The 12,525-nt window shown below is 38.0% G+C and overlaps 1 protein-coding gene across 8 annotated transcripts in view; it reads right to left on the reverse strand.

Moving 5' to 3' along the window:
- The window catches only part of patj (PATJ crumbs cell polarity complex component), a 177,515-nt gene that overhangs the window by 99,833 nt on the left and 65,157 nt on the right, over positions 1–12,525 (reverse strand). For all 8 annotated transcript variants that reach the window (XM_066647665.1, XM_066647664.1, XM_066647662.1 and 5 more), the window contains one exon: positions 8,343–8,445. In XM_066647665.1, coding sequence (XP_066503762.1) covers positions 8,343–8,445 — 103 coding nt within the window. The remainder of the gene's footprint in view (positions 1–8,342; positions 8,446–12,525) is intronic.

The raw sequence follows: 12,525 nt of genomic DNA on the forward strand, positions 1-12,525 counted from the left end.
ACGGGTACATTATTGCTCACTAACAACAGTTTTGTTGCCTAAGGGAACAATACACTCTCCTGCAAAAGGAGAGGTCAATATTTAGAAGATTTAATCACAGAACTGTGCAGAATAACAATATAATGCCTATGAAATCAACATAAATCAATGTAAATCTACAATTATTGTAGAATATGGTGAGTATTCTCATACTTAATATGCACCCTTAAGCGTACCACCAAAGTAACAGTTTAAGGGTTCTTCAGTCAAGATAACAGTTCTACATAGAACCATGAGCACTCAAAATGAAATGCACATTTGAAAAATGAACAAACATCACCATAGCACCACAGCTGTTCTGGTATTATTATGATGTAAATATTATGATAAAAATAATTGTAATAGCAGAAGTACCCTTTTTTGTTAGAACCATTAGATACTACTAAAAATAATAATAATAAAAAAAATTCACGATGCAGAACATCCTGTAAACATGCTAAGGGTTCTTTGAGTGTTCAAAGTTCTATACAGAACCCCTCATTACTGAAAGACCTTTGGAGAACCATAATTTTAAAAGAAAAGGAGTGTGAAACCGGCACTGAAACAAGTGATGACCTGATTAAAGGCAGTTAGACTCGACAGTAATCCGCCATCTAATCCAACTCACCACAATGTCGTGATTAGTTGACAGCTCAGCACCTCTCTTCACCCGAGTATGCAGAACATATGGCGGCAGGTCCGATGATACGACTATAAATTCGATCATCGAAATGCGGCCTAGGGTATCCTGATGCCAGTTGTACTTGTGGACACTCTTATGCTCGAACATGGTGTTCGTAAAGGATAAACTGGGATGGGAACAGAAATCCAATAACTGAACACCACTCTGGTTCAGATCAGCGGGGCCGTTCCTCCCAATTACACCCTTCCAGGTGTCATTACCCACGTGAGCGTTGAAGTCTTTTCCCACCAGAGAGGTTACGTTCCATGTTCCAAGAGCCAGCTATGGACACTAGAATATTCTTAGTCAGATAGTGGCTATCTATCAACTAGCAAAAAATATAAAATAATAACAATAATAATTTAAATATGAATATTTTCATCTCAATGTGAAAGCTAACATATTAGGGAACCCTTGAACTACACCTGTGAATCCTCCACTGTTATAACTGCCAACAAATTGGTCATAAGTGAACAACATATTATATAAAAGGAAACAAAGCTTCAAACAAAGTCTCACTACCTACAACATACAGAATTTCAACTATAAATTATATGTGTAAAAAGGACAAAGAAGTAAGCAGAAAAACAAACACAATTTTTAATGGGCATAATGTTAGCCAATCCATACTGATATGTTGGCAATATTGAGTTGTCGACTAGCCAACTTTGAGGGGACAACCCTAGGAAAATCCCATTATGTAGCTGGCCTAGCTGCATGCTGCTGAAAAATGCAGTGCTAGGAATAAATCATAACTCAAAAGTGCAGAGCCAAATGGACTTGTGATGGCTTTGTGCGTCCTGTAATGCTTTCTTCTAGCAGACTGATTTGAGGCAGAGTGGTGGAGGTGGTGGTGGGGGAGGGGCATGGATGTGACAGGCGGGATAAAGGGCATGAGCAGTGACTGTGATTGGAGAGTAGTTAGCTGCTTTTTGGCTAAACCCCTTATAATCCTCAGCAGTCAGTCTCTGATTCACATTTTCAGGAGGAACACAGTCAGCATAGCTGAACAGGACAAACACACATACACAAGGTTTGCTACAAAACCCAATTCCAATTGGCCTGACAAATTATCAGGATTTTGGCCTGCATCTTGACAATTTTCATAATAAATATGAGGTTCATAAACATAGTCTCCTTAGTAACATAAGAGTCAATGGCTGTGTCCAGAATATCTCCAGAGTTTGAGGAGTCCAGTAATATGCCCCTAAATGCAACTGGAATCAGTCACAGTTGGTAGAAATATATTTACCCTAATTTGTTTAGCTATTTAAAACATATTAAAGGAGTTATCAATGATGTTCTTCATCTGGGTTATGAAACTGTCATTAAGCAGCCACAAAGTGGCTTGGAAGTAGCAGAGTTTCTGTACTAAATATCATTTAAAAATGGGTGACCCTTGTGGAAGACCCACTGTGTGAACCATAAACTGCTTCAACTTATGTTAGCAGCACTGTATGCAAAATGTAAAAATAAACAAAAATGGAAAAACAAATTTCATAAATATTATTTTCTATTTGACTATGCCTTTAAACTTGTCTGAGAATAGCAGTAAAGATCTTTCAGTACAGTGCAGCTGAGAGTTTATCAGAGGACAGCGGATGCTGTTCTCAGCCAAGCGTGATTAACAATTCAAAAATATACTGGCTTTGAATACTGTCAGTACATTAAAGATATGAAAAATACCAGTTTATCTCAACATGGCATTTTAGCCCATTTTCAGTGAACTCCTGATGAACATATCTGAGTAAGAATGCAAAGAAGTTCAAAACCGTGTCTTTAATCCATCTCTGTTAGAGACTGCAAGCAGGGGTCAGGTTTTAAATTTAACTATACTTGTCAAGCCCGGTGAGATACAGTCTGAAAGAGGTTGGCAGGTTTCTACCCATGCAGACTTCTAAAACACACACACACACACAGACTCAGAGTGAAAGTTGAAAAGGCAGCACAAACTGCAGTAGGAATAATAAAAGCAAGGAAGTAGCAGTGCATCAGCAGTTCACAATGATCATTTAAAGCATCATCACACTGGAGCACCACTAGGCTCCAATGTGCTACACCATTGAGCAGGTGAGCACTCTGTGTGTGTGTGTGTGTGTGTGTGTGTGTGTATATGTGTGTGTGTGTGTGTGTGTATATATATATGTGTGTGTGTGTGTGTGTGTGTGTGTGTATATGTGTGTATATATGTGTGTGTGTGAGAGAGAGAGAGAGAGAGAGATTGATATGCTGTGTAATAGTAAATGCAAAACTAAAGCCAACAGCAAAATTAAACAGCAGATGATTTGAACACTTCTCTTCCACTGCAAGTCACACCAAAATCAGTGCTGCTCAAAGAAACCTACAAAGATACAAGAAAGTTGCCCCAACATATAGTTGTGACCTTTTTACTTAAAACGTAAGCAAACAGTAAATGAAATGCTCTGACAACAAATAAAAATAAGCATTTTTATTTATAAGCATTTAAGATCCGATCTGATCATTCATATATATGTTGCATGCTCACAAATCAGACATGTACCCAAACTTGGACTACATAAACTGACTCAGGTCTGATTTGACATGTAAATACAACAATGAAAAGGTCAGATCTGAGTCACGTTAGGGAAAATAAATAAATAAATAAATAAATAAATAAATAAATAAATAAATAAACAAAAATTATAAAAAACTTGAAAATGTGAATGTAGCCTTAGTTTTACCTTTTCTTGAGTTTTTAAATGGTATAGTACATTTAACTAAGACACAGATGATATAAAAACAAGAGCAAAGTGAAACTAGGCAAGCCTAGTTCTGCCAGACTATTAGCCATATAGTCATTGTCACAGTCACAGAGGTGTTTCTGGCATTTCAAAAACAGGAAAGCCCACAAATGAATTCAGAAATGAAAAAAAGATACACAAAGATTTGTTTAAAATATATAACACAGGCATCAGTGTTTTTCATGTTCATTTCAAAATAAATACTAGATGATCTACCAGCAAAGAAAAAATAAGGCCAAGAACATTTTATTGACTTTAAGAATTACAATTACTTATTTATTCAATGTAACAGGTTTAAGCACATGAAGTTTAAGGAGGTTGTGTGCAGCAATATGGAGATTTATAAACACACTAATGCCACAAACTGTCTACCCACCACTTCCATTCACACTCATGTGAAATATTCAGCAGTACTCCTCCCTCTGTGAAATATTGTGTAACTATTGCAGAGTTCTGAGCCTTCCTATTGAGCTTGTTAAATAACTGACGCCGAGCTAAAGCTCTGGCCAACTTGCATGGTGTCGCAAACACAGCCCCAGAAACACACACAAAGAGTGTGTTTCTGTCTTATTTTCTATTATTCAGCCACGGTTCGTGATGAAGAACATGCTCTTCTTTAGTTCCAGCGGGAAAATTTTTTTTCTGGTTCACAAACCAGAAAACCAGTTTATGTTGGTGGAAACACCCTGGACGGTTCCAAATTTAGTTCCAGAACTAGAATGTGAAATATGGATAAATTAACAACAGACAGTGTAGTAACGCCACCTTAAGTTCTCTCTGTGAAAATATAGCTGAACTAACAGTTCCTACTCACGCATGCACATTTCACCATTGGGACTCAGGAAGTCAGTCAGTCAATAAGTGAAAATGCCTCTTCTAGGCCGGCCCAGTCCAGCAAAAACATAACGAATATCTTCATGCTAATGCTGAAAAAGATGAAAATTCTATCCCTCACATCTAGCATTATTTGGTATCAAAGACAGTAACACCCAGTAGAGGCCTATAGGCCCTAAGCCTGTTCCAAGATCAGTTATCTCACTGCAACACTCTACACACTACAATGTCAAGGTCCAAGATAAATGATGCCTCTTCAAGTTGCCTCACCCAGTATCCACAAACAATGGCTGGCCTTTGGTCTTCTGCTTTGTTTCTCTGAACTATGGCTTTCACCAGAGACAGGGACAGATGGTGGCATTCAGTCATTTCAAAGTGTGTGTAAATTTCAAATTTTTAAAATGCCTGGCCAGCACAGTGCCCTGAATATACTCCTCCAGATGGGTACATGCACCATGTGGAGATTTGGGAGAACTCAATTTAAAGAAACAACCGAATCACCAGAGCATAAACACAAAGCACAGGTATGAGCACTGTTTGAGCTTATCTACTCCTTTAATGATCTGAAATCACACAGGGAGAAAAAAGGAATGTATAGTCAGCAAACTTCTTACTACAGAGGTCTTGTAGCTACTACGAGCCCCATTCTCTGCGTAGACCTTGTAATCCAGCTGTGACAAGTTTTCTATAAGTTCCATTCAACTTATTCAATATACACAGCATATTACTCTTATCTTAATCCAAGCACCTCAGCATGCTTTCTATAGAAGGATTAAGCAAACTGCTGACCTTTCTGTGCAGCATTTGCTCTCCTGGAGACGTCTGCAGGGGGCTTTTGGCCTTGGGACTCGAGTTAAAGCTTTAGTGTAACAGTACGAGGCCCTGTACCTTCAGCTCAGGGGAGCTATTGGCTGCCATCACTGCAGGCTTTTCTGAGGTTGACAGATAAGAGATAAGAGAGTCAGCACTACTCTGACTTGTCATTCATAGAGACAAAAATCACTGACCAGATGTGTTATTTAATATTTATAACACTGCACCAGTTTAATTTATATTTTGTTGGTTAATTTGTATTATGCATTTATATTTTATTTTAAGGATACATATTTTCAAGATGGTAAAGAACCTTGCATTTGTTGGTCACGGATTTTGTCTCGGATTTTGTTCCAGCACACGATCATAGATCAGAAGGTTCTGGCCTTCTGTAAATTATATCTCATAAAATAAAGTGGAGAGGTCTTCTGTTATTATATTTTTAGACTAGTTCTACCTTTTATCAGGCAGTCAAGATTGGTAAACACTAGCTATTATTTAAATACTACTCATATTTTGATATTAACTTTGATTTCTAACATTTAATTTCTAAAATTAAAAGTTTTAGTTGTTTATTATATTTATTATTCTTGCTTTCTCCTTGTAATTTCTTGTTTGTAAAGTTGCTACTGGTGTAAACATTACCCACCTATAATGTTTTAAAATAAGTTCATTATTATTATGTTTTTAAATAATACTGTTGAAAAATAAATAAAATGCACTTAATGTCAGGAAATAAATGAATCAATGGTGGTCTTACTTTTGTACATTCCTTTTTTTTTTCTTTTTTTTTTTTTTTTAAGTATAATTCTTTCTAGTTTTGTTGTAGTACACTCAAATACGATATTTTTGGGGGAATATTTATTATTATTTAACATTTATTCTACAAAGCACAATTTGAAATAAAGAATCAAACTGCTTTGAATCCTTGAATCAACAACCCCATAGAGTGTGCCCCCCTGATGGAGGTTGCCACATTTAAATCATGTTTAACACAGAATCTCTAACATATCCAGGCCCCACAAGTACCAGCATAACAATAGCAGAAAAATTACAAGAGAAAATAACTAATAGCTTCTTCAATGCAACATTGTTAGACTATGTCTATGTTCCCAATACAGGCCTCAAAAAGCAATACTGTCTTTCTTCTGATATTCACAGTTCACATTTATAAATGTATGTGACCTGGATCTGTCTGCAATGTGAACTAATCTATCCCTGTAATAACAGCTTCAATAACCAGGTACTGCACAGTACTTCAGACACCAATCCATCTATATTTAGCTATTACATGCATGGCTCCTTTTTTAATATTCAGTGCATCATTTTGTTTCAGAAAATGTAGGGAACTACATAGGAATCACAAATCCATTTGAGACACTGCCTCCATGTTTCTGCTGGTGCTGGCTGATGATGACACATGAAATCAGATATGACTGATCACATGTTGCATGCCTACAAATCGGACGTGTATCTTGATCTAGGACTACATTTGAAGGTGATGCAAATCTGATTTGAAGAGATCAGATTTGACATGTCCACATAACCATGGAAAAAATCAGATTTGGGTCACTACAGCTTGATAATGTGAACGCAGACTCTGTCAGTCTCTGCAGCACTAAAAATGTCATGAATAATGGAGCCCAAACTGTACAAAGTCTTTACTGTCCCCAGGCAGTCCATATTTCATTTGTTATCCTCATGTACAATTACAGATTTTAATAACACAAAATGGACACAATTTCTCACTGGCGAGCAATAGATAAAGCAACAAGTATTAAACTAACAAAAGCAAAAGCAAAGTGGAAAGCTCCAGCTCCCCTCAAGACTTCCACTTTCACATAAATTCCTTTTTGTGTGAATGTGAGCATGAGCAATAGGGCTGCAATTGCAAAGCAGTCAGAAAGTTTGACTGTATACAATATTTATGATATGCACACTGAATGGCTGGAAGAGTGAGAATCATACAGTGTATATACAATATAAATGATGTATATGATTTATACAGTGACTTTATGAACATGCAGCCACAGCTGACCACCGCAAACTGTACAGCTGAGGTCTAAATCTACCTTCATAAAACAGGCAATTTGTCAACGTAAAAGTGCCTGTTGACCTAGCGATAATGATAATTTAACATCGAATCAGCCACTACTATATGGGTGTATTTACTTAAAATGAGGAAAGCCAGAGTAAATTAAATATCAAAGATCACTGAGGAGGGCAAACCTCATCACTTTTTTGTAACAAGCCAGTATTAAAGGAGAAATCTGTAATATATTTAATGCACTCAATCATAAAATGACCAGGGTGTGTCATCAGAGATTAAGGAAACATGTTAAGGTGAAGCACTGGCATCTCTGACAGCGGTGCAACCAGTTTTTCTGTCTCTGTCCAAAGAAAAACATGTACCTACATTTTGGTCGATTTTTAGTTTACTACATCCTTTGAACGCAGCTGTCCTTCACACTGAGATTTCAAATCTCCCGAGGAATGTACCCAAAGAAATGTTCCAAAATTACTTCATAAAGTAAAATATTTTTGCACTGACTTTCATTAAAAAAAAGTTTCCTTCTCCTATAAAATTAGTCATTGGAAAATACATGTTTTTCTCTGGGCAGCAATGCTATTCTTCTTTGAGGCGTGTCTGTTGCTGAGCCGGGATATACTGGTGTTTCAGCTGATCCTGCCCTCTGTTCAATCATAGTACAATTTGCAAATCCTGGGTTGCCATGTATGACACACAAGAGCAGACAAACATTAGGCTACTGCCATGGAAGTAAACAAGGAAACAGAGATAACATTTCTACCAGAAACCTTAAAGATTCTACCAGACTTTAAAAACCCAGCCTCCTTCCGACAAAAAGAGAATTGAAAACTAACTGAAAACTGGAGATAGCTTTGGACCCAACAAGACTACAAGAAAGATCCTGAGTTGGCTCATTTTCTCCTGAACAGGAAACATGGAGTCATATCCAAAAATTATATAATACAGACAAAAAAAAGATACTCAGGAATAATCGTTGTTTCAAAAGCTATGTTCAGCCTCACAGACAACTCATTAGTGTTTTGAATTTGTATTGCAGTTCCTATTTTAAAACACTTGCTGACAGTATTACAGATTGCTCCTTTACACAGTCCTGAGCCTTAAGCTAAAGTGTGGCTCACAGTTCATCTGCGAGTTTACTTGTGTAAAAGTCTAGGTCCTAAGAACCATAGAGAGCAGCACTCACCTTTGACCTGCTCAGCATCCTCTTCCTCCTCTTTCATTCCACTGGGAGGTTTGTACGGTGGAGGGAGGCGCATTGGAGGAGGTGCTCTACGCTGACCTGTATTCTAATCACACACACAGAGAGAGAGAGAGAGAGAGAGAAAACACATTTAAAACAAGAGAAATTCTTGAAAATCCTTGGATTATTAGGCAAAAGTAAGTTTTGCAAATTATGAATTTTAGTTCAAAGTTATCGTGGGCGGAGTTTGATTTTGACTAATCCATTTTTGATACATCAGGACCCAAGGAATCAGGAATTTTGTTTCTGTGTCATACGGTTTACGTACGGACTTAAACACGCTTGGCATTGCTATAGCGCCACCAACAGGCCAATAAGTGTAATTTTGCACCTCAGCTGTACCTTGCTTTCCAGAGTGGGGGTTCTGGGCCTTACAGTCTTTGATCCATGACGTGTTTTAGCCAAGAAAATTAATAATAATAATAATAATAATAAGAAGAAGATCCTGACAATAACAATAGGGTCCCTGCACTATGTGCTAGAACTCTTTAAAAAATAAAAAATAAAAAAGTGAAATGCCATTATACACAAATCAATCATAACATTATTACCACCTTCTTGTTTCTACACTCACTGTCCATTCTCTCAGGTCCATTGACTCCACAGGAACATTTTGTTGTTATGCAATTACAAACTGAAAGCCACCTGTTGTTCTGCATACTTTGTTTGCCCCCTTTCACCCTGTTCATCAATGGTGAGCAACCACACAGGACCACCACAGAGAATGTATGTCTTAGATGGTGGATCATTCTCAGTGCTGCAGTAGTACTGACGTGGTGGTGTCTTAATGTCTATTGTGCTGTGACACAGCAGTGCTGCTGGAGTTTTAAAACACTGTGTCCACTCACTGTCCACTCTGTTAGACACACCTACCTCAGTGGTCCACCTTGTAGATGTAAAGGCAGAGATAGTAGCTTGTATGTTGCTGCACAGTTTGTGTTGGTCGTCGTCTAGTCCTTTATTAGTGGCCACTGGATGCTGCCTACAGGATGCTGTTGGTTGAATATTTATGGTTGGTGGGACTATTCTCAGTTTACAAATCTGAGGGTTAAAAATTTGTCTGATCCACTTCCTACCAGTAAAACACACAATAACACACTGCCACCATGAACTCATGAAATCAAGCCTGCTTTTTACTGGTCCTCAGGGGGTTCTGACCATTGAGGGACAAGGTGAAAGTAGGCAAACAAAGAATGCAACAGATGGATTTCTGGTTAAAAACAATGTCCTGCAGAGTTAATGGAGCTCATAATATGGACGACGAGTGTAGCAACAAGGAGGTGGTCATAATATTATGGTTGAGGGATGAATACTGCTACTGAAACACAGAGAGACAAGCAAGAAAAAGAAGCAAAGAGGAAAAGAACAAACATTTTCAAAAACAATCCCTTTCTAACATTATACAATAACAAGAAAAAAAAATATCCACAGCATAAACATCCACAAATTCATCTGCCCATCTATCCATCCACTAATTCGTCTATTCACGTTCACATTTTCCCCTCTATCCACGCATCCATGAAATTCTCACTGTTACAGAAAAGGTCCAGATGCCACACATTGTTTTTATGTAGCCCACATGCTATTTGCTGATGCTAGGCATGTTAACGAACTCTCACACAAAGTGCTTCTGAAGGTCCACATGTCTTGTGTCTTCTAAATAAAAGCAGAGCATTAATTGTATATTTATCAGATAACAGCAGTGTTTAACCAAGGCTAATTGTTCCTGCATGGAACTTTAGAGTCTAGCACTAGAAGCCTCTGACTGATCTGTTAGCAGTAATCAGCTATTAGCATTGCTCGCTAAGGACCTGTGGATGAAGTTACACAGCAGAAGGAGCAGCCCCCTCTAGAGAGATAAGTACCTGCTTGGACTAAACGATGCAAGAGGCCCTCTTATGCCTGATTAATAGCTAATGAATGATGCATCAGTCAAAAGGGTTAGCAAACGAATACTTAGCATCCAATTGCAACAGCTCCCAGTGCAGAGTCTAACAGACAAAATTCTCAAACTTTTCTGCAGTCAAAAACTCAGTTATATTTCTCAAAGTCAGAATTTTATTTGGCTTTCCTCTCCTGAACAGTGGCAGTTCCCGAATCCACTTGATATCTTCTTTCACTACGAAGAGAGACATAGATGCTTCTCTGAAATGTTAATTAAATTTACAGTGACTAATGAGTAGCCCTCACTCTGATTGTGCTGAATAATCTCATACCCTCAGGAGCCAAGTGGGATACTAATGGCTGGAGGAGCAATTAGAACAATTATTGCTATTTCAACTTAATTGCAAGATAAAGCTTCTTTAATCAAAAAATTTGGCTACTTCAGACAGCTGTCAGGGACATGATCCCGAGAGAAATAGCATGATTTCTCTGGATGCGTGTGCTCTTTTTTTATCCTCACTCCCTTTTTCTTTTTCTGTCTCACTGCTTGTCATTCATTTGAGCTGTACTGACTTCCAGGCTGCATAAGTGCACTTAAGGTTTGGGAGGAAATAGAAGCCAGTTTCAAAATCAGTCGCTTTCCTCAAGAGAATCTAAAAAACATAATGATTTTTAACTGTCTTGTACTCACAGTTTGTACAATCTCAAGAGAAAAGCACTGCCAAGCACAGAACTGGATGCTTTGGAAGAACCACACATGGACATGACAATCATGGACTAGAATGCTATTTGTGGGTTGCAGTGACATAATGTCATGGGTGCCATATTGGGAACCAACTGTATGGTTTCAGAGCACAGCACTAATGTAAACCAATGCATCTCTCCTTGCACTGAGTTTCACAACACCCAGAAGTACAGAACACCCACCACCTCTCCATTTCAAGGGGGTAAAGGGTTGCACTGTGTAGTAAAATGACAAGAAAAAGACTTTTAAAATCAGTTAGCCACATTCGTCATAGGATCTAATAGAAAACTATTCTTACACAGTTCATATATAAGTTTCAGTAATTGTCTTACTTCACTTGTGTTTTACTTTAGTGTGTAAAAGACTACAGACTCAAGCCACATATTCCTTTGTTTCACCATTTTCCCTCTGAGCTATAAGGTATACGTTTCCCTGTCAAATGAGTGTCTAATTACTGTCGGTATTATTAGTTTTATTATCTGTAATGTGCACTATATAGGGAGTAGGGCGGTTTTTGTGGGTTTGCTCCACGTGCTCCAGTTACCTCCCACGGTCCAAAAATGCACATTGGTAGGTGAACTGGCAACTCAGATGTGTCCATAGGTATGTGTATGAGTGAATGTGTGAGTGTGTGTCACTCTGTGAAGGACTGGCACCCCCTCCTGGGTGCACCCCCACCTTGCGCCCAGTGATTCCAGGTAGGCTCTGGACCCACTGTGACCCTGAACTGAATAAGCGGTTACAGACAATGAATGAATTAATATTTTTGAAGATCACCTTTTTACTGTAAAGGTTCCTATGGCACCAGTTAAAATGGTACCTACTAAACTCTGCTCATCTCTACTCAGCTTGTTTGCTTCTCCATTAGGCAAATCTGGTCCCTGGAATCTGTAACCAGGTATTTTTTGTACCAGTGAAGTAGGAACCAAATGTGCATGTAAACATTGCAGAGCACTCAATGGTCAGAAAAAATTGTCATTCATGATGAAGTGTAGGCATCCAGTAAAATCTAGCAATCTGTAAAATCGCCAAGCTACAGCAGCAACCACATTTAGATTTATCCAAATCACAACAACTCATAACATTATGCCATGGTCTTTTGAAGAGGTTCAAACTGTCTTTAGATTAGTTGCCAACAAAAGACTCCAGCAAGAGGCGCAAAAAAGAACCTTAAAAAAAAAATACTAGCAAATACACAATGAATAAACAAACCTAACTGACAACGTTGTTGTTTCCAAAGTATGCAGTTCCCGTTAGTTACTACGTTTCGCTAAATCACAGGCTAAAAACCAGGGATGAAAAATCGAGTACAGCCAAGTACATTCGAGTAGAGTAGGTACTATGCAGAAGAAAAGTGAAATTTATCTAGTGTAGTGTATCTAGTGTTATAAATGTAACATGATACACAATATTTGTATGATTTATCTGTACTGATAAACCTCATGAATAGCTTGCTACTTACCTGATGGGTTCAAATGGTTGTGTTAAATTAAGAAA

This window comes from Hoplias malabaricus, chromosome 16, assembly GCF_029633855.1.
Source record: "Hoplias malabaricus isolate fHopMal1 chromosome 16, fHopMal1.hap1, whole genome shotgun sequence".
Classification (NCBI taxonomy): Eukaryota; Metazoa; Chordata; class Actinopteri; order Characiformes; family Erythrinidae; genus Hoplias; species Hoplias malabaricus.